At 41.7% G+C, this 19,337-nt stretch overlaps 2 protein-coding genes across 6 annotated transcripts; one reads left to right on the top strand and one right to left on the bottom strand.

Annotated features, from left to right (window-relative positions):
• Positions 1-1,248: 1,248 nt before the first annotated feature.
• si:dkey-27j5.5 (dexamethasone-induced Ras-related protein 1) lies at positions 1,249-2,775 on the bottom strand. The gene is made up of 2 exons (XM_049571543.1): positions 2,030-2,775; positions 1,249-1,839 (listed from the first exon to the last, which is right to left on the bottom strand). Exons 1-2 carry the CDS (start codon positions 2,640-2,642, stop codon positions 1,295-1,297), a joined length of 1,158 nt encoding a protein of 385 aa, XP_049427500.1. The 5' UTR covers positions 2,643-2,775; the 3' UTR covers positions 1,249-1,294.
• A 913-nt stretch (positions 2,776-3,688) lies between these two features.
• LOC125885620 (mycbp associated protein) lies at positions 3,689-19,233 on the top strand. 5 transcript variants are annotated; one of them, XM_049571295.1, is made up of 19 exons: positions 3,689-3,879; positions 5,226-5,347; positions 5,477-5,633; positions 5,770-5,876; positions 6,543-6,726; positions 7,076-7,191; positions 7,333-7,483; positions 7,778-7,896; positions 10,862-10,986; positions 11,953-12,061; positions 12,596-12,788; positions 12,927-13,114; positions 13,239-13,385; positions 14,410-14,508; positions 14,706-14,833; positions 14,957-15,084; positions 15,165-15,304; positions 17,673-17,852; positions 19,034-19,233. In XM_049571295.1, exons 1-19 carry the CDS (start codon positions 3,828-3,830, stop codon positions 19,127-19,129), a joined length of 2,541 nt encoding a protein of 846 aa, XP_049427252.1. In that variant the 5' UTR covers positions 3,689-3,827; the 3' UTR covers positions 19,130-19,233. The 5 variants fall into 5 exon arrangements, with proteins under 5 accessions (XP_049427252.1, XP_049427251.1, XP_049427250.1 ...); XM_049571294.1 differs by having other exon boundaries at positions 7,034-7,191; positions 15,165-15,319; XM_049571293.1 differs by having other exon boundaries at positions 5,770-5,948; positions 15,165-15,319.
• Positions 19,234-19,337: the final 104 nt, after the last annotated feature.

Here is a 19,337-nt window from a genome sequence, read left to right as displayed (position 1 = left end):
GAAAAATACACACTGGATCTCAGTAGACACATGGCATTGATAATCACCCTTGACGCTTACATTTGAGGTTTGACAGTTAGCACTTTTATAGTGTGTGACAGTGTGGGTGTGGTGTTACTAACCCATTCATCACTGCACTATGTCATTTTGTTTTGCTTGTTAAAAATGCTGCTCGTAGGTAGGGATCATGTGCAGTCTGTTGTAAATGTAAAGCCCGAGTGGTCTGTTGTCTACTGCACAAATGATTCTGAATAGGAAGTGGAAAGCAGTGACCATGGAAACTCATCGACTGTACCTCCAGCACGAGGAGCGAACAACCTTCAATCAGTGCAGCACACACAGCAAAAGCATCCATCTTTTTCACAGCGATAAAGAAGCAACATGTCTTTCTTATCGTGGTAATAATTATTACAATGCAACTGTTATTTTTCACTCAATATTTCATGTAGTTGGAGTTACATCCTAGTTGTTTCTTTGCGTCACTTTGGGAAGATGAGACCAACACCTTGCCTCACATCCGTTCTCCCTCCACAGCCATGACCTCGTCCAGTGACCTTTTACAGAGGCCTCCTCAGCCTGACAAAATCAAGAGTGAGCTGACAGTCATCATGCACATGAAAGCTAAATAACTTGATTTCATAGTTGACGGGCATGACGAGCCGACCGAGTGACAGGCCTATCTATCTAAGAGGCCATTTATAGAGTAGTGTAGGATGGGAAGGTATATGCCCACTGGAAACCCCCAGCTGTAATCTGATTGTTCACTCTGTGTGGGATTCGGGCTGTGGACTCCTGGCAATCACGACTCCAGGATAACACAGAGTCATACACACACACAGACACACACACAGACACACACACACACACACACACACACACACACACACACACACTGGCACACAGGAAGATAAAACAAAGAGTGGGTGAGAGAGTTGCTATGTAATAGATTTTTGAATATAGGTTATGCAATAGTCATACAATAATATACAAGCTCCTGACTCAACATCCTCCTACTTTCTCCTTAAGTTACGTGAATGGGTATCACATACACACATAGATAGATAGATAGATAGATAGATAGATAGAAATTTAAAGGGAATATGAAAATATCTTTTGTAAATAACTTAATTGGTGATGTCACACGCACACTACACAGTTTCTTGTATTAATCAGAAAGCCATTATGCTATTAAAAAATATTTTATTTTGAAAACATCATCTCTGTAATAGGACGCATTTGAATGTCAGTGCTTAAATCGTTGTTTTATTCGCTCCCCTCATATTTAAATAGTCCTTCACTGAATCTGACATTTCTCCAGTGGTTTGCCGGGTTTTCTTGCAGTGTGTGGCCCAATGACTTGTCGGAGATCCGTGCTAAAACTCGGCCTGCGGGCCAGTGGGTACAGGGCGCCACAGGCATCATCGCGCCCAGGTGTCTGGCTGCCCGTCCCCGGCGCACGGCCTGTACGCATTGCCTGGTACGATCGGAGGGAAACTTTGCGGTGCTGAGACGGGCCAGTCTCAGTAGGAAGCCCACCTCGCTTTGCCAAAGTCTCGAAGACTTTCTCTAGATTCGTGCTGTCCTTTGCAGACGTTTCAAAGTATGCACAGTCATCACCGAGGGCTTGGAGCACCTCTGCTTTGGATATTTGTCTCTCGGACTCCAGGAGATCAACCTTGTTGGCGCAGACGACCAGGGCAACCTGCCGCTGTGCGCACTGCTCTGGCACAGAGGATTTGGTGAGCTTGGATTTAGCGGCTAGAATCTCCGACCGCAGGGCGCACACCTCTTCAAAGGAGCTCCGGTCTTCTAGACTGAATACTAAAAGAAAAATATCTCCTGCAAAAAAAGAGAAAGAAAATCAATCATTAGTTGATATTATTATGGACACCCCATGCTTATGGAGAGAGGATAAACATTTACGCATGCACCCGTCGCTTTCAGTGATTTTTCTCTTTGAACAAATAAAAAACTGACAAGAAATTGTAAAGTTTTGCTGGACAGAGAGTATGACTGAGCCTTTACGCACCAGTGAGGATAGACAGCCGCCGCTTGGCTGGGAAATCCCGTTCCTTGGACGCATCCAGGACATCAATTTGGTAGGTCTCTCCGCGAATACGAAACAGCTTCCTGAGGAAATCCTCGGAGGTAGGATTGTACTCTTCCACAAATCCGTCCCGAAGGTATCTTCTTAGGATGGAGGTCTTGCCGACCCGTGGCGCACCAAGAACTACGATGCGCTTACAGTTCTGTGGCTTGGTCGGTGCTGGCTCTTGGCCAATTTGGCGCTGCCGGGATTGACCGTGGAGAACCAGAGCTGCCAGCTGGTCCAGTGGGGATCTCTTGCAGGAGTGACTGTTGTTGGCGGTGGGGAGTTGCCTCACGGCTGCCCCTGAGCGCGTCTTCTTTTCCTGCTTCCACTGAGACGAAGCCACTTTAAGTATCCCCAAGCCCGCTTTAATTCCCGATGAACTCAGGTGCTGCGATGCGTTCTTGTAAGCCAGTAATACTTTGGAGGACCCCGCGCACTGTCCGTCCATATTACCACGAAATTGGGGGCCATCTATGGTGGAGCAGCTGAGCTGGTGCGCAACAGAGATGGATGCTGTCTGTGCGCCGGTGGAGATGCTGCCTCTTTCCATCGTTTTAGTATGAGTTTAGTCCGTGGGTTCCGCGCAACGAAGTGGGCAGAATCTGTGATCTGACGTTTCATAGGCCTGCTAAAGCTTGTCTGTAGCGCGGTGGCTGATGCCACTTGTCTTTATATACTCCATCACCGAGCCCATGATGCATCTGCGTCATGCTGATTGATAGAAAGGGTTGTTGTGTTCGTCAGGAGAATACTGTGTGTTTAGGAAAACACAACGTGGGCGACTGAGCATGACTACATTTCGGTCTGCTTGCATGATTCTCTGAAGCTCCTTGATAAATGAAGTGTATGTCCAATATGATTTTATATGTAATAAATAATTATTATCATCATTATTATTACATTTACTTTTTACTTTACAAACTCATAACTTTAATTTAACAAATAAGCAAATAATTGACTAGTAGAGGTGATTAATCTATTTCTCTAAATACATTTCTGTAGTTTTTTTAAGTGCATTTATTATTAATATTCTTTTTGTGGGAAGGATTGGACTTCTATGGGCACTGTAGGTCAGCCAATATTTTTTTAATTTATGTTATGTTTCAATAAAGCACCTTTGTTCTTTTAAACAACAAAATTTTATAACTTGCTATTGTTATTATTATGATTATTATTATTTATTTATTTATTTTGGCACTACAGTATTAGCCTATAGCCTGATGCATTTGGTCAGCTACATAGTATGTTTTTGTTTTGTTTTTTAATCCCCAATACTGGCACATTTTGTAGGCTATGTCATCGTCGACGACCTAAAAACCGTGTAGCCTACTGATCCAAGGCCAAGTCAAAATATTATTGTTTTATTATTATTATTGTTATTATTGTCTCTTATTTGCATGATAACCCACTTGATAACTTATATGTTTTGCCTTGTTCCTGTTTGTTTTGCTTCATACAGTATAGGCTTATATATTGTGCCTCTTTTTTCATTTGTTTTTTTATTGTTCCCTTTCTTGTTAAGGAAATTGTTTTAAGAAAGAAAGAAAAAAGAAAGAAATAAATAAAGAAAGAACGAAAGAAAGAAAGAAAGCACCGTCGCTCCGTGGCTTTGAGGCGTCCGTTGCCATGGTTACCGTCAAAGAAAACATACCTGTAGCTTAGGGTAGCTTAGTTAGCACTGTTAGCTAATTGATGCTACATAAGTATCGCTTTCACGGTACGGTAGTCGGACCAAATGAGGCGCGGCGGGTCACCGAGGAAGGAGTTCAGACCTCTGAGTCACGCAGGTCAGCTACAGCCTTACTTATCTCCCTTTCAAAGAAAGTCTATGTCGTCTCTTCCCCTCTTCTCTCAGCTAATTGTCGGCTAGCCGTGTTTTGTCGCATTGTGATCTGTCAGCCTGTTGTAGGAGCTCGTTGGTGACGGTGAATAACATAGCCTGCTCTACTCTGAAACTTTATTACCCCCGTTTATAGTGTTAGAAGAAGTACTCAGACCTTTTACTTCAGTAAAAGTGGCGACAACGTTACCACAGTGTAGACATATTCTGTTTCAAGTTAAAGTCCTGCCTTTAAAAATGTACACCAGTTAACGTATGCAGCACTATGAGCATCAAAATGAGCTGACGTTTATAGTACCAAAACTCGTAGTTGTAGGCTACTGATTTTATGAACATGTTACTGAACTATGATTATTAGTTCATTAGTTAGTTATATGCTCCTTGGTAGCATGTTCCCTCCAGAAATCAATTAGTAAGTTTAATCTGATCTTAACCAATAATGATACATCATTTCTGTACATGTTGCTTTTTATTTCTATCAATAATTTTACTCTGTACAAAAAAACAAACAAAAAAAAACCCTGATGAGGTAACCTAGTACATACAGTGTCAGGGGAGTGGAGTGTAAATAAAATGGAGATACTCTAGTATACGGTCCCTGGGTAACTCTGCTCCATTGTAGAACTGTTTTTATAGAGCTTCAGTGAAAAGCAATGAGTCTGTGTAGGTCTGATGACCTAAAGGCAAGGAAGAAATACACAAGATCTTTGTCAGAAAATAGGTCAGTATCACTGGTGCTTTTGATAAATGAATTTACAGAGACATTGAAAAGCACTGCACTAATTTATTTCCTTTAAGAGCAAAGGGCATCTATTGCCTCTGGCACAGCAAATAACTTACCTGAAAAAACTGTATTGAGTCTGTGATGGAAAAAAGGAGGAATGGAGTGAAACACATAAAAAGTCAAGGATTAATCATTGTTGTGGTCATGGAAACTATAACCAGGCACTGCTGGATAAAGAGAAATTAACAGCATTGCATAACCATGGCAGTGTTCAAGGGTAATCTTTTTTTCTCTACGTGTGTGTGTGTGTGTGTGTGTGTGTGTGTGTGTGTGTGTGTGCAAGAGCACTGATGTACTTTGTGCACAATAAAGTAGAGCCTCTTTTCGCTTTTTAAAATTTTAGAATTAGGGGCCCACTAATAAGCAGCATGAATCATAATCTGTTTCATGATTACAGAAAGACTTTGAAGTATTGTAGCATCCAGTTTGACATAACAGCATTACTCATACACACATAAACTGTTACCATTTTGTTGCCTGTTTCTCTCCTCTCCTCTCCTCTCCTCCAGATAACAAGAAGCTAACAAAATCAGAGGAGTTGTACTACTTGGATGTTGACCAGTCCAAGAGCTCTTCTCTTGAAGGCGGGGATATTCAGCCTCTGACCCTTCACCCACGGGACCTCGATAAAGTAAACCCACTTCACCCATACAGTATTTACCCGTAGTTGGAAAATTAGTTTGTTGCCCAATTAAAATACAAATCATGTTACTTTTGTTTTGAAGCAGTTGTGTAACCGAGTCTTTGAATATGATTGCAGATTCATACACCAAAACCACCCAAGGGACATCAAAAACCAGTGCCCATGGCTTGTGTGCGTAAGACAAAGCCTGCTGAGGAAGTTACAGATGCTGTGCGATGGCCGTTGACTCAACCAGTGGATCTAGATCCTGACTCTGAACCTCTGGACTACACAGGTTAGTTGTAATCCTTTGCCCTCATGAACAATACTGCACAATAGCCAATTTCATATTTCCTGTAGCTAAAAGGAGACATTCCCCAAGTCACAATATGCATCCATAAGGATTTTTTTCTGTCCCTATTCTTTTTCAGAAATGGAAGGGCTGCGGTTTGATGACCAAGGGATGGTTCTTCCACACAGCATCCTGGGTAGTTTAGAGGATTTCAGAGATTATCTGGAGGCCAAAGGGGAGACAGAGGTACATGAAAAAAACTATCTTGGGGGTGAAGATTGCAGATTGCAACCAGCTGAGACTTCTCCCATGTGCCAAGTATGATCTTCCAGTTTGGATTCTCTCAGTGTTTATTGTTTAAGAGGTTTTTATCATGACTCAAATTATACACAGAGGTCTCCTCCTTTTCAAAACACATGGACCAGGTGATTAAAACCAATAAAGACATTGAATAATGCAGTTTCACTTTACAAATCAGTGTTTCTTTGATGCTGTTTGGCTCATCCCAGACGCAAAGGTGTTGTTAACAGCAGTGGCCAACACCAAAATGTGAATGACCCTCTCTAGAGCCAGTGTTTGGTTTGTCCATTCTGGGCTACTGTTGAAACATGAAGGTACAACATGGTGGCTTACATGGACAAGGACCCACTCCCTATGTAGATATAAATGGCTCAATCTAAGGTAGTATAAACACAAGTCTTATTTTCAGGTGATTATAAACTAAAGAAAACATACTTATTATATCATATTCCACTTCTGTCAATATAGCCTCCTAAATCCTACACACTGGACCTTAAATACCTGTCAACCAAAAGCCCTTCACATTCTGTAAACTGACAAACACAAGAGAAATATGTTGACTGTGTTGTGTTTGTCTTTTCTGTTTCCTTCTGTCCTCCCTCCGTCATTCAGTTGGTGAAGCGAATACCAAAGTCCCAGAGACATAATCCATCTGAGGCCCCACGGAGGCATCACACCGAAGCTGTGCAGAATGAGCGTGGGATCTCCTCAGGCCACAGAAACATCCAAAGTAATGCTCTGCAGCATTGGCATACACAGATGACGCAGCGCAGGCGGCAGCAGGACTTCTTATCTGGTGAGCTGATTGGACAGCAACCAGCACCAGAGAGACAGAAAATTTGCGTCATCATCACAGCCTGAACTTGTATACAATTGCAGGGATGTGGGAGAAGCCACAATAATCTGACTTACCTGCATTTTTATTAGCATTAACAATAAACCAGTACGACAACAGGCATTATATAATTAAAGAAAACATACTTAAACCCTGTGCATACTCTCAAATGAGCTTTCTCATTTTAAGTAAATTAAAGAGAAGTTTTCTTATTTAAAAACAACTGTTTGATTTCCCAAGTACGCATTAACGTCTTGTCTCTCACTAGTTATCTCTCTATTCATCTGCTGCTCTTTTCAACTCCTTCAAGACCATCTCGACAGGCCAGTTGAAAACTTACTGATGAACCAAGCTAACCACTTCAGAGAAACTCAGGAGAAGAGGGAGTTTCTAAGCCAAGTCATGCCACTCATCCACCCTGGATATGTATGACACACATTTGCTTTCTCTGGTCTATTGTGTCTTAAGTTGTCAGTCAGAATCATATCTTATGTTTTTTATATCGCTACAATAATATTGTTCTCTGTAGCCTCTTTATTCATGCATGTCTCTACTCCTATGTCTTAGGGTTACCGTGTGGGCAGTGAGTTTTGGAGTCTCCCACAGCGTTATGGAGATGAAATGAGTGGCATCACAGCCACTCTGACTCAGACACAGCAGGGCAGATGGGAGCCTGTCACACATATAGGACAACCGAGCAGCATACGCCAGGAATCAGGTACACACAGACACTTACACTGTGTCCCAATTTTTCCCCCAGCCTTTTTCTTGGTAATGTTCCTTTTGATTGTGCCCTCGCCTGAAACCAAGTGGTGTCCCAAAAAAAAAAGAAATTGCTTTGTCAATTATGAAGTGACAGTCAAGCGCTCTCAAATTTTGATAACCACACTTGGCATCAAATCTTTAGATAACATCATGAAAAACAATTTAACACAACAAAAGATCAGGAGGAGCCGCGACTATAAACTGATGGTGACAGTATTCTCTCTGTGGGAAATTTTTCATCCTTTAGGAATATTTGTTGCTGAGACTCTGCGTCCAGCCTCTCGGACTTGGGAACAGTCCTTATACCTTAAGCACCAGCGCCAGGAGCTCGGAGAAGTTCTACAGGACATGGACATCAAAAAGCCGGTAACACAAGCATGCGAATTATAACACTGAATGCTGCTTTGGCTCAGTAGAACTTTAAATGAATACACTTGGTCTTATTGTACCTTTGCAATGGGCCTCTGCTCTGTCTGACTTGTTGTTTACAACTCATAAAACAGTAAAATGGTCAAAGGTTTTTAACTAGAGCAAAGCCAATAAATAGGCAGATACATCAATATCAGTGTATATGCCGGCCGTTAAGTAACAAGAACAACCGAATTGCCACAGATAATGTATGTTTGAGGTTTATATTTAGTTTTTCAACCGTAAAATGTCCCACATAGATTTTTATCAAGTCAAACTGCTCTATTTAGGATTTTAATTAAACATATAAACATGTCAAAGTTGGATTTCTTTGGTACTCTTGGGTTGATTGTCTGATGCAACATCATTGAATCTGTAATGTTTGATGCCTCCAGTGTAACTCCTTGAGTAATGGTCTAATCCATTAAAACAGAGAAATCCAAGTGGACACATGGAGTCCCTCATGGACACGTCCTCAGTCTTCTGATCTTTGTAATAAAATACATACGGAGGAGAGACAGAGGTCAGGATGGGGTTGAGGAGGGACACATGGGGGACAGGTGGGGACACATGGAGGACGGGTGGGGGACACTTAGTTTTCATTTAGGCTGACAGACTAGAATATTAGCAGGTTTGCATGCTAACTGAGGCTATGCTAACAAGTAAATGTTCCGATTTCTGACGCAGATCCAAAGTTCCACGCTGGCACCACTAAAATATGCCCGCAAGTCCCACGAAACCTAAAAGATGTGTGTACCATGTCGATTTTTGATGCAGTTGCCTCCATGGACTGTTTGTCACCACCACTGCTGCAGCTCCAACTGCTGACTATGTTGTTGAGTCAGCCAAATCAGTGGTCCAAACTACAATGACAAACCTTACACATTATTTACTTTACACTTTATTTCTGTGCTCCCAAACAATGTATGAGAACCTAATTTCACATACACAGCGCAGATCCAGATTGCACATCTTTCGTCTTCATTATTTGACCACTTGCTGTCCAACCACACAGCCTACTGAAGCTGCTCACACCCACAGGACACTCTGTCTTCAGCTGCTGGAGCTGCAAGCTGCTCATGACCAGTCTGTATCTTCACAAACAGCCTGTGATCATCAAGCCTGGGGCACTCTGTTCTGGGTTTTCTGTACAAGGAACAAACAACGGGACATCAGCGAAGCAGTCAAGCACATGCACACGCACGACCACAAAAATGGACATATGCATGCAGGCGCACGGGCATGAACACACACATGTACATTTTACCTTTTAATACCTGTAAAATAGACATTCATTACACACATGCATAATGATATTAATGAGGCACTGGAGCTCTTCCATAAACAGTCGTGTCTATTCACAGAAAGCACAGTTATGAAATCTAGAGTGTGTTCAGTCATAGAGTAGCACTGTTGAGATCAATGGGGTAACAGAGAACAAGAAAACTGACCAAACTTGCCTTACTGCTCTCTCTGCATGACAATGAATTCATCAGCAGGGACAGCAGGTTCTGGGGTAAACACTTTGCACAGCCAGTTCCCATTCAATCTCATTAACATTGTAAGTTACATGTGCTGATTATGGGAAATTGTATTCAAATTGTTATTTTTTTTTTCTGGCTGCGCCTAGTATCCTCCTCCCCCTTTTTCACACACACCGGACACATACACACACATTGTGCCCATGACATAAGAGAAAATGGTAGCAGTGCATTCTGTTGTGCTGGTGGCTGTTGTGATGCTGAGGTGATTTGCAGGTCTGAAGTACCTCCTGACAAACACACAGACAGTATCAGATCATCCTGTCAGCAGCTGACATGGCTTCGTGACATATGTGTAAAGGGAGAGAGAGATGATTGGGACAGGGAGGGATTATTAGATGAGAAAGGAAGAGAGATGAAGGGAAGTAGGAGGGGGAGGAAGAAGAGAAGGTGGTGGAGGAAAATCAAGCCTCCAGTGTTACTTAAAAATGTGGAAAAAGTTTGAAGTTCGGGCGAGGAGGGAGATCGGCAGGTTGCATTTGTATTTGTTTTTTTCACCTTGCTAGTTACATAATATAGTGGAAGAGCTCAGTTCATGGCAACATACAGACGTGTAGTATTGCGTAATATCGTTTGGAGTGGGGAGGTAAAGGAATTACAGTAATATTAGTAGTTCACTGCTGCAATTAAGTTGGAAGAGGTTGAAGGACAGTGTATGTGTACATTGATAAGCTATAATTTAGCCACTGATAACTGCACAGTGTGTTCCAGAGCATCTCTCCCTGTCACATTGTTTCATCCAGCCCAGTCGCCAGAATAAAATGTTGGCATGTACATATTTGCATGCCACCGGAGTGTTATATTTCTACATTTCGTACCTATATCAACATTTCTAATGTGACGCATATTACATGTATATGAGCTGAGTTTCTCATCAGGAGGAGGAGGGGATAGTGGGCAGATGGCGTGAAACCTAGGCAAGACGTCTGCCAAGCAGCACACCACTCCTCAAGACCAGTGACATTTCCAGCTGTGTGTTTGTGGCAACCAAACTGGGTATTTTAAGCCAAAACATGGTCTTTTCCTAACCCTAACCAAGTTGTTTTTGTGAATAAACCTAAACACATTAACAACAGCGTTGTCACAACATAAAATGGAAAATCAAAACGTAAAGTTTCAACGTATGCACTACATATGAACCCTACAAATGTAACACTTATTAGTGCAGAAATGTACAATGCCAACATTTATTTCTGCGATTTGGTTGTTTCAGACACCTCATTTTGTCCTCTCTGGCTGCTCTCTCTGGATGTGAGTGACAAAGACATGCGTATCCTGCAGAGAACTTTTGGTATTGCTTTTCACTAACAAGAACCAGAATGTTAAATGGATGTACAGAGCATGCCACTTCCTTCAGAACCAACATTCTGTGTCACTTACAGGACATCAATGGACTGGAAGTTATTGGCTCTGGAAAGCCTTTCACTTCTGTCACAGTGTGTCCCAGTCCCTTACTGGACAAGGAGGAAGAGGAGGCAGAGCACAAGATGATGAAGAAGGAGAACATGTAAGCTGTGCCTAGCTGATTTGATAGCAATTTGTCAAAGTTCCTAGCTAAAGTCCAGCTTTTTCACGACTGACTATGTCAACATCAGGCCAACAATGCTGCCCTTTATTAAAAGGCACAAAATGCAATTAGTGTATCCACATGCCATTAATTTAATGGTGCATTAATTAAGCTGAGAATGTTGTATTCATCAGGTGTTTGGTAAATTGCTGCTAAATATGTTGTTTAAAGTGTAATGGACATAAGGAAAACAACTCATAAACTCTACTATGTAAACATTATAGATATTTATAATTCAGAAAGAAAACATATGGATATATTTCCATTGCCCACAATGTTGAAGAGTTAAAGTTAAATGTCCCAACACGTACAAAAACACCTGTGTCATAAAAGCTCTCTATTTGCCGCTGGTCTTCTCAGTTTGCTGCCCATTTGAGGCCAGCTTCCTGATGCTATGGTTAGAAATTTCAAGTTGGACAAGAAACACTTAAATACATCATGGCATTTAAATGGACAGACTGTCTCCTGTAGGGAAGTGGAGAGGGCTCAGTCTGGTTTCCAGCTCGTGGGCTGTGTTATTTGAAGCATCCGACCCCGGAAGCAGGACACAGCTTATGATTCATTCATTAATTCTCTAACTCAAGAATGAATAAATAATCTTTATTGTCATTATACTCTGATACAACAAACATTTGCAAGGCTTCTCTCAGCAATGTTAAAATAAAACAATGAAATAAAAGAAAGTTAAAAAAAACAGTAATAGCAGTATAAATAGACTTACGCAAGTACAACTTTTAAAAAATATAAAGCTCTGGTTAAATTTACATTAACTTTCTACATTTACAAATTTACAAAGGTGAATGTTATAATTTCTTTATAAATAGAAGTTAAGTCTTTCTGAGTCTGTGTCAGCAATCTCTGGAGCGATGGACCCATGAACTGAGAGGTTCTCATTGTCTTCCACAGTGATCCACAGACACAGTATGATGATGTTCGGTTGGATGCTCTGCACATTCCTGCCTTAAGGTTCTGTGGTCAGCTTGCTAGCTGGACTGGAAACTCTACAACTAACCAGGTAGTTAACACAGCAGGTTGGTCAGTGTGTATGAATTTCAAGCTGTGACCTGGGTAAATTCTCAAATATGGTTACTCACCTCGGAGAAAACAAGGCTTACAGTAGGGATACTATTTTATTCCGAAGTTAATGCAAACTCAACACGTGCTCCATGTGCACCTGTTGTCTTGGTAAATGCATTATAATGTCCATTACTGTGGGAATAATTCCACAAGTACTTTGCCTGTTCTCCCAAACCTTCCACCATGAATGAAACCCTTTCACAAGACTTTTTCAGCTGTCCCATTTTAAGTAGGCTTTACATGCAAGAAAAACACCACATCTGGAATTATATATGCATGTATGACAACATTATTTCTATAGAAAATAGACAGCTGCACTGTGTTGACTGGCCTTTATACTGTATTTACAGTGTGAGCTGATCTACATGTTTTCTACTTGGTCTTTATTAGCGACCAGCTGTTATTTGTTTGTGTTGGCTGTTATGTGATACTGGGACATTATCTGAATACACCATCTCTCTCTCCAAAACAGGGAGAAGTAGGAATCAGTGCCACAATATTCTTTGAGGCCCTGACTGGAGACAGAGCATCATCCCACCTGGAGCTGCACAATGAGGGCAGCACAGCCATCTTCTACAGCTGGCAGCAGCTTCCAGTGCCACACAGCTTTCCTAAACTACGATCACAAACAAAGAACCTGCACTTCTACTTCAACTCCTCCTCTGGTACACACAAACATAATGAGACACCTGCTGCCTAACATTAACCTGACGTCATATGCTGTTTGTCCTTGTGACAGCCCATTATATTGTGGTTTTCAACCAGTAGTCAATGCACCTGTCTGCTCTCCCCTCCCAATCCAGGTGTCATCCGTCCAGGTGACACCCAGCGGGTGGAGTTCATATTTAAGTCTGAGGAGCCAGGCATAAAGACTGAACTATGGCAGCTCCTCACCCACCCTTTGCTGCTGCAAGGAGCCTCCATGCAGGTCACATTGAGGGGAGTGGCTCTGTACCAGGACAAAAGTGCAGACCAGAAGCTTTTCATAGAGGTGAAGTACAATTACACTGTGTCTGAAAGTGAGACAGAAAAATGCATCGACTGATAGAAATAAGGTTTTCATGATGAGAAACCCATATATTTTGTTTGTGTTTCTGTTGTGTGTGCACAAGCAGACAAAGCTGGAAAAGACAGTGAAGGTAAAAATGTGTTGGTCCATTGTGTATGAGATGCTGCAGGGAGTCCGCACCCCAGAGAGACCCAGTTCTCCTGCAGAGCTTTATGTCACTGAGGAGCAGGAGTTTTTAAGCAAAAACCCCAAGGTAAATCCTCCAAGTGGAAGCAATGTCCATAAAGCAATTCACATTTTTCTTACAGGTCATTGGAGTTTATTTTTTGGGGAATAAACCCTCCTCGGGACTTAGGTGTTGCCTCCAGAGAATGACCCCAAAAAACATGTCAGTTTTTTTCATGTATAGTTTGAGACACATTGCTCATCACACATCAGGGTGACCTTATTTCATCTGTCACAGATGTATAAAGCCTTTTTCTTTGCACAGAGTCTTTTTGTTCAGCATAAGTCTAGTCACACCACCTCATTCAGTGTGAGATAAACTGTTAATGGGCCCATTCATCATGTTGTTTTTTCTGACATTTCACGGACTGGAAGCAAAGGTGTGATCGACCCATTATGGCTGCCCCTTTCCAACATGTTAGTCCCCATTCATTTTGTTCTCCACTGTTATAATAATGTCACCTTAACTCATAGTAGCTCATTAACTAATAATAGATCCAAACTGCTAATATCTTAAACCAGTCACTCTTACCTCTACACTGTAAAAAAAGAGGGTATGTTGCCATGGCAGTGTAATAGGAACCTGGTTTTAACTGGGTTAATTTTAAGGCCGATTAGATTGGTTTAGTGAATATAGAGCATGACGGTCTTAAAGGTCTCGTTTGCTATAATAGACAATATCAACAGACATGGGAGGAAATTACTGAAAAAAGCATTGCAAAGAGTAAGTTAAATATCATCTCTAATTGTAGGCCATCTAATTGGGATAAATGGAGAACATTTCTTGCCAAATCACATCTGTCATTACCAAATATTAGGATGATTAACTTTTCACGTGATCACATTTTATCACCACAAAGGGTGGCACGCATTTCCCTCATTCTCCGTTGAGCAGTAAATAACTATGATGACATTCATCATAGTTATTAGAGGAGGATTACTATCAGTGATGATTATTATCCTGTGGCGTGACAGTAATTTTACCTCATTGGAGTCCTGTGGTCACATGTTTATACCTCTCACTTAAATTACTGTTCCATACATCATTGTAGTTGCAGTACCTTCATCAGCCAGTGGAGGATCTAAAGAGACTGTGGCAAGAGGTTCATCCAGGACATACCTGGGACCTCTCTGTCGATACACTCCAACAGGTAGAGACATTATGAGACATTATGGTGCAGAGTAACTAACTAAGAAAATACATGTAGCAGTGAATTTAGCATGTTCATCTGCGGTTATAATCTCAAGGGACTTTTTGAATGCACTGTGCCCTTTTGTAAAATTCCATACCATGATGTTACATCAAAAACATAACATATTTGTCCATTCAATTGTTCCCTTTCTAAAGGTTGTGCTGTCTCTGCCCAAGCAAGAGTCAGCTCAGGAAAACAGCCTGACCCAACTCAACTCTCTGCTTCTGCAGCTTTCTGAACCCTCTCAACTGAAACACCGCCAGCTAACAGCAACAGCTATAGGGTGAGGCATAAACACGCATGAGTCATGCACCATCTCTATCACAGCATCTTGACTCAGTCAGACAAACACCACACTCAGTATAGTAAGCCTGTAGGTTATGGTGGTGCATGGTGCCCCCTGCAGGCAGCAGCTGTGGAGGAAACTGCTGGACACGATGGCTGGTGAGGCCATGTGGCTCAGAAACCTGCTGGGCCTTCCAGAGAAAGACACATGGATCAATAAAAAGGAGGAATTCCTGGTCTCTGATCCCGGTGAGACTCACAGACTTTCACTCAGACATAGATTGGTGAGGATTCACACTGCTGCTTACTATTGTGTTATAACATCACAGATATGGCTGACAGCATAGATGAGAGGAGTGAGACAAAGCAAGGAGCAGCTGCTGAAGAGCAGAGCAATGGGTCAAGGTCCATATTTAAAGATGACAACAAAGGGGAGTCCAAGTCAGCAACAACTGAAAAATCAGTGGAGGTGAGGGGACGAAAGGTATATGTGTTTATTTTGCCTTTGTCAATACAGAAATATGCGCCTATAAAATGTCTTGCCACTGAGGGGCAGCAGATTCAAAAGTGTTTTAATTATGAGCATGAATGAAGTATCAAGACACTTCACTTCAGCTGACTGTCAGCTGAGCCAACCATGAGTCACCTTCACTACTTCAGACAAGCTGTCAGGTTATCATTCATTTATCTGCCATTCAATGAGACAACTCTTGTTTTCTTGTTAATGCTGATTTCATCCACACAACCCAGCCACCTACAGCCTGGTTCTCAGTAATGCACAAACCTACAGTATTATTCTGTCGGCTAGTTTTCTGAAACAGTGTGTCACGTTGTGTGTGTGTGCTGGTTTCTCCATAACACTTTGGGGTTGGTTTAAAGTATAGGAGGAGCACCTGTGCCACCCAATACACCTGTGTAACCACTGGTATATATTTTAGTGTTGGTGACTAATTCAACCCTCTGTGTATGTATGTGTGTGTGAGTGTGTGAACAGTTAGGGATAAAGCAGATTTTTGGGTCAGTGGTTAGGTCAGTGTTAGGCAAGTAGTGGTTATGATTAGGGTTAAAGCTACAGTTAGTAACTTCTATTAAAACTTTATGTCGTATTTGCTGAAACTTTCCCTGTGTTCCGAAAAAAGCACGAGACGGATAATCTGTGAAAAAAATTAAGTCCGTCCTCCTCTTCCTACTACTTCTAATGGCATTTGCTAGAATCTCACGTGGTGCACCAAAAACAACCAATCAGAGCTGAGGAATCTTTAACGCAGCTGTCAATCATGTCAATCGCTGCTCATGAGCTGTGGTCAGACTGCCAAACATGGCAGCACTGATCAAATATGAATCAAGACTCTGTTTCCACTATGACTATTTTTCACATTAAATATTTTCAGTGACTTATTTCAGTGCACTGTTTAGATGTAAAATGTCAAAGTTTGCTCCAGCAGTGTTTTGTTTCGGCTCAACTGATTCCAACATGGAATCATTTTACAGCTAAACAGTACACTTAAACATGTTTCTGAAACATTTAAAGTGAGACATAGGCATTGCAGTTACAGGATATTGACTCATATTTGGTCAGTGCTGCCACATTTGGCAGTTTGACCACAGTTCATAAGCAGTAATTGACATGATTAACAGCTACGTTAGAGACTCACCGGCTCTGATTAGTTGTTTTTGTTCACTTGTGCTAATGCCATTAGAAATGCTACAAGGCAAGAGAGTAGGCAGAGGAATATGTTTTTATCACAGATTATCCGTCTCAGTTAGTGCTGTGTGAATATAATGACAGTTTCAGCAAGTATAACAAAAGTTATTTTCTTTAAAAAGTTACCAGCTACAGCTTTAAGGTAAGTCTTAAGCAAATGAATTTAAGTCTGTTTTATTCCCCCAAATGTGAGCTAAGTAAGCACATGTGTGCATGGTTTGCTAACTATCTGATATGTAGTGGTTAACCAGCCATTCCACATTCAGTCCTCCCACTGAATGTAGAAAGCTAATGCTCACCATCCAGTGGTTTGTCCCCCCAGAAAAGTCATTATTGTACAGTAGCTAAGCAATAATATGGTGGTGGCTATTCATGTTTTTGCAGTGTGACTGGTCGGGTGAGATAACGAGCAGAAACCTTCATTTAGTTCCCATTCATTTTTGGGCAGATAGTTATTTTCCTGCACCCGTCCTCATTATACTCAGCCACTTTGCGTTGTCCTATTCACAAATCTGAATTTCAGCAACTTTCCGGCACTGGGATTGAGAGCCTTAATGAGGACGCTGACTGTGTTGTTCAAACATAGACTAGATGCTGCATCCTGGTGGCGCTTTTAGTCATCACAGAAACAGCGTTCTGGGTGTGAGTCTGCCCCAGGACCTGTTACATTGCTCTCCTGATGGTTTGGTCTCCATTGTCAGCCATCAGAAGCACGCAAAAAAAAGACGTAATATAAAATATAGACCAAAGACTGAGTCTTGTCTGTATGTCTGTGTGTTTTGCTGAGTGATTTTCTCCCCTGTATGATGGTTGAGTCATAGGTAAGGTACAGCGTATTACTCACAGGGTACCATGGTAACAGGACTCTGTGTGAAAATGTGCACCTGCTCTCCAACTGGGTGGCCAGGGTGTGAATTAATAGCACCCGGACCAGTCCAAGCCATCTGTGGCGCACGCAACTATACGTTAACTCAACCAATACTTGACATCCAACATGTTGAACACCATGATATACAGGGGAGGTAGTTTTTCATGACGTAAGCTGCCTACAGCCACTTACCAGCCAACTCGACAAGCGTGCATGCTTCATCAATAATCAGTATGTCTGTCTGTCTGTCTGTCCCTTGTACAGGAAAGCAAAAAGAAAGGGAAGAGAAGGGAGGAAGTGGGGAAACGCACTAGAGAAAAGCAAGGGAAGGACTCGGCCTCTCTGATTGATATCCCTTCAGACAGCATCAGTCAACAACCTCCTGATGGCCAAGGTGTAGGGCCGGAGGTGATGGACATTTATACAAGACTCCTGCACGTAAAGGCAAGTCTTTTAATTATCTGACAGTTTGTATTTTAAACAGCCACTCACACCAAGTTCAGTGTACTTGTCATGAGGATCACAACTCAACCTGTGACAGCTGTATAATCTGCTCTGAATCTGGTGGAGTTTTTTTTTTTTTTTTTTTCCAAATTTCAGATCATACAAACAATGTGTACGGCACATGCAGACAATTTGGCGTGGGGGAGTTTTCTCAAGTTAGAGAAAATAACCCAGATGATGTCAGATATCATCATTAGGTTAACAGATATCATGCATTACAAACTAGAGGTGTGGGGTTTGGAAGAAGTGGACAGTTAGGAGGGGAATATCTAACAAAAGACACTATCCAATTGCATTATGGGAAATGTAGGATACTGTGTTCCTTCCTGTGGAGCCCGCTCCATACTCGTGATTACTGTAAAAGTCAAAGCGTCTGGACCTCTGCTAATTTTGACTCCTCTTTTTTTCTTTCTCATGAGCACCCCAACTTTGTGAATGTGTAATACAAAACAACTTAAAGGTTGTTCAACAGTCGTATGTACATCCTATGAATAATTCTCCCCCTCCATAGATCATATCACTCCCGTTCTCGAGCAGCTTCACTGGCTTCCTGTTAGATACCACATCAATTTCAAGATTCTGCTTCTCACCTTTAAGGCCCTTCATAATCAAGCCCCTTCCTACCTGTCTGAACTCCTCCATATCTACACGCCCTCCTGTACTCTAACATCCTGCTCTGCAGTCCAGCTCACATCACCATCTCCCCACTTGACCACCATGGGCTCTAGAGGCTTCAGCCGCTCTGCCCCCCGCCTCTAGAACTCTCCACCGCGACATTCGCAATATTTACTACCTTTCCACCTTCAGATCCCGTCTGAAAACACACCTTTTCAAGCTGCCATATTCGGTCTGAATGGAGACACACACATCGTGCTCTGATGATGATTTTTTACCTAATATTTATAATTAGGATTATTGTCGAGTCATTTTATTAACTTTTACTGTATATTACTTAATTGTTTAACCTTATGATCCATGGACACATTGCTGCTTGTTTGTTTTAACTGTGTCGTGTAAGGTGTCCTTGAGTGCTCCAAGAGGCTCCTATAAATAAAATGAGTTATTATTATTATTATTATTATTGTTGTTGTTGTTGTTATTCATCTCTATCTATCTGGCAGGTTTATGCTCTGATGGAAGACCTGGTGGATAACCTGTGTGACCTGATGGATGACCTTAATGAGGGAAACACAGAAGCACTACACACACAATATTAACATGTGAGAGCAGGCTCAGGAGCCTACACATGAATGTTTTATTCCTAATTCTGTCGTTTTTATACCTTTTATTTTGTTGTGACATCAATAAAGTGTTTGTTCCTCCGTGGACTTACATTCATCCCGTCTCATTCACACTGTCACAAACACACACAGACATACACACACACATCAGCGGATCATAATAGGTTAACAGTACAGCTGACTC

The sequence above is a fragment of the Epinephelus fuscoguttatus genome, linkage group LG3, assembly GCF_011397635.1.
Source record: "Epinephelus fuscoguttatus linkage group LG3, E.fuscoguttatus.final_Chr_v1".
In the NCBI taxonomy this organism is placed as follows: Eukaryota; Metazoa; Chordata; class Actinopteri; order Perciformes; family Serranidae; genus Epinephelus; species Epinephelus fuscoguttatus.
Note: the sequence above shows the minus strand (reverse complement) of the source record. Positions and strands in the feature narration are given on the sequence as shown.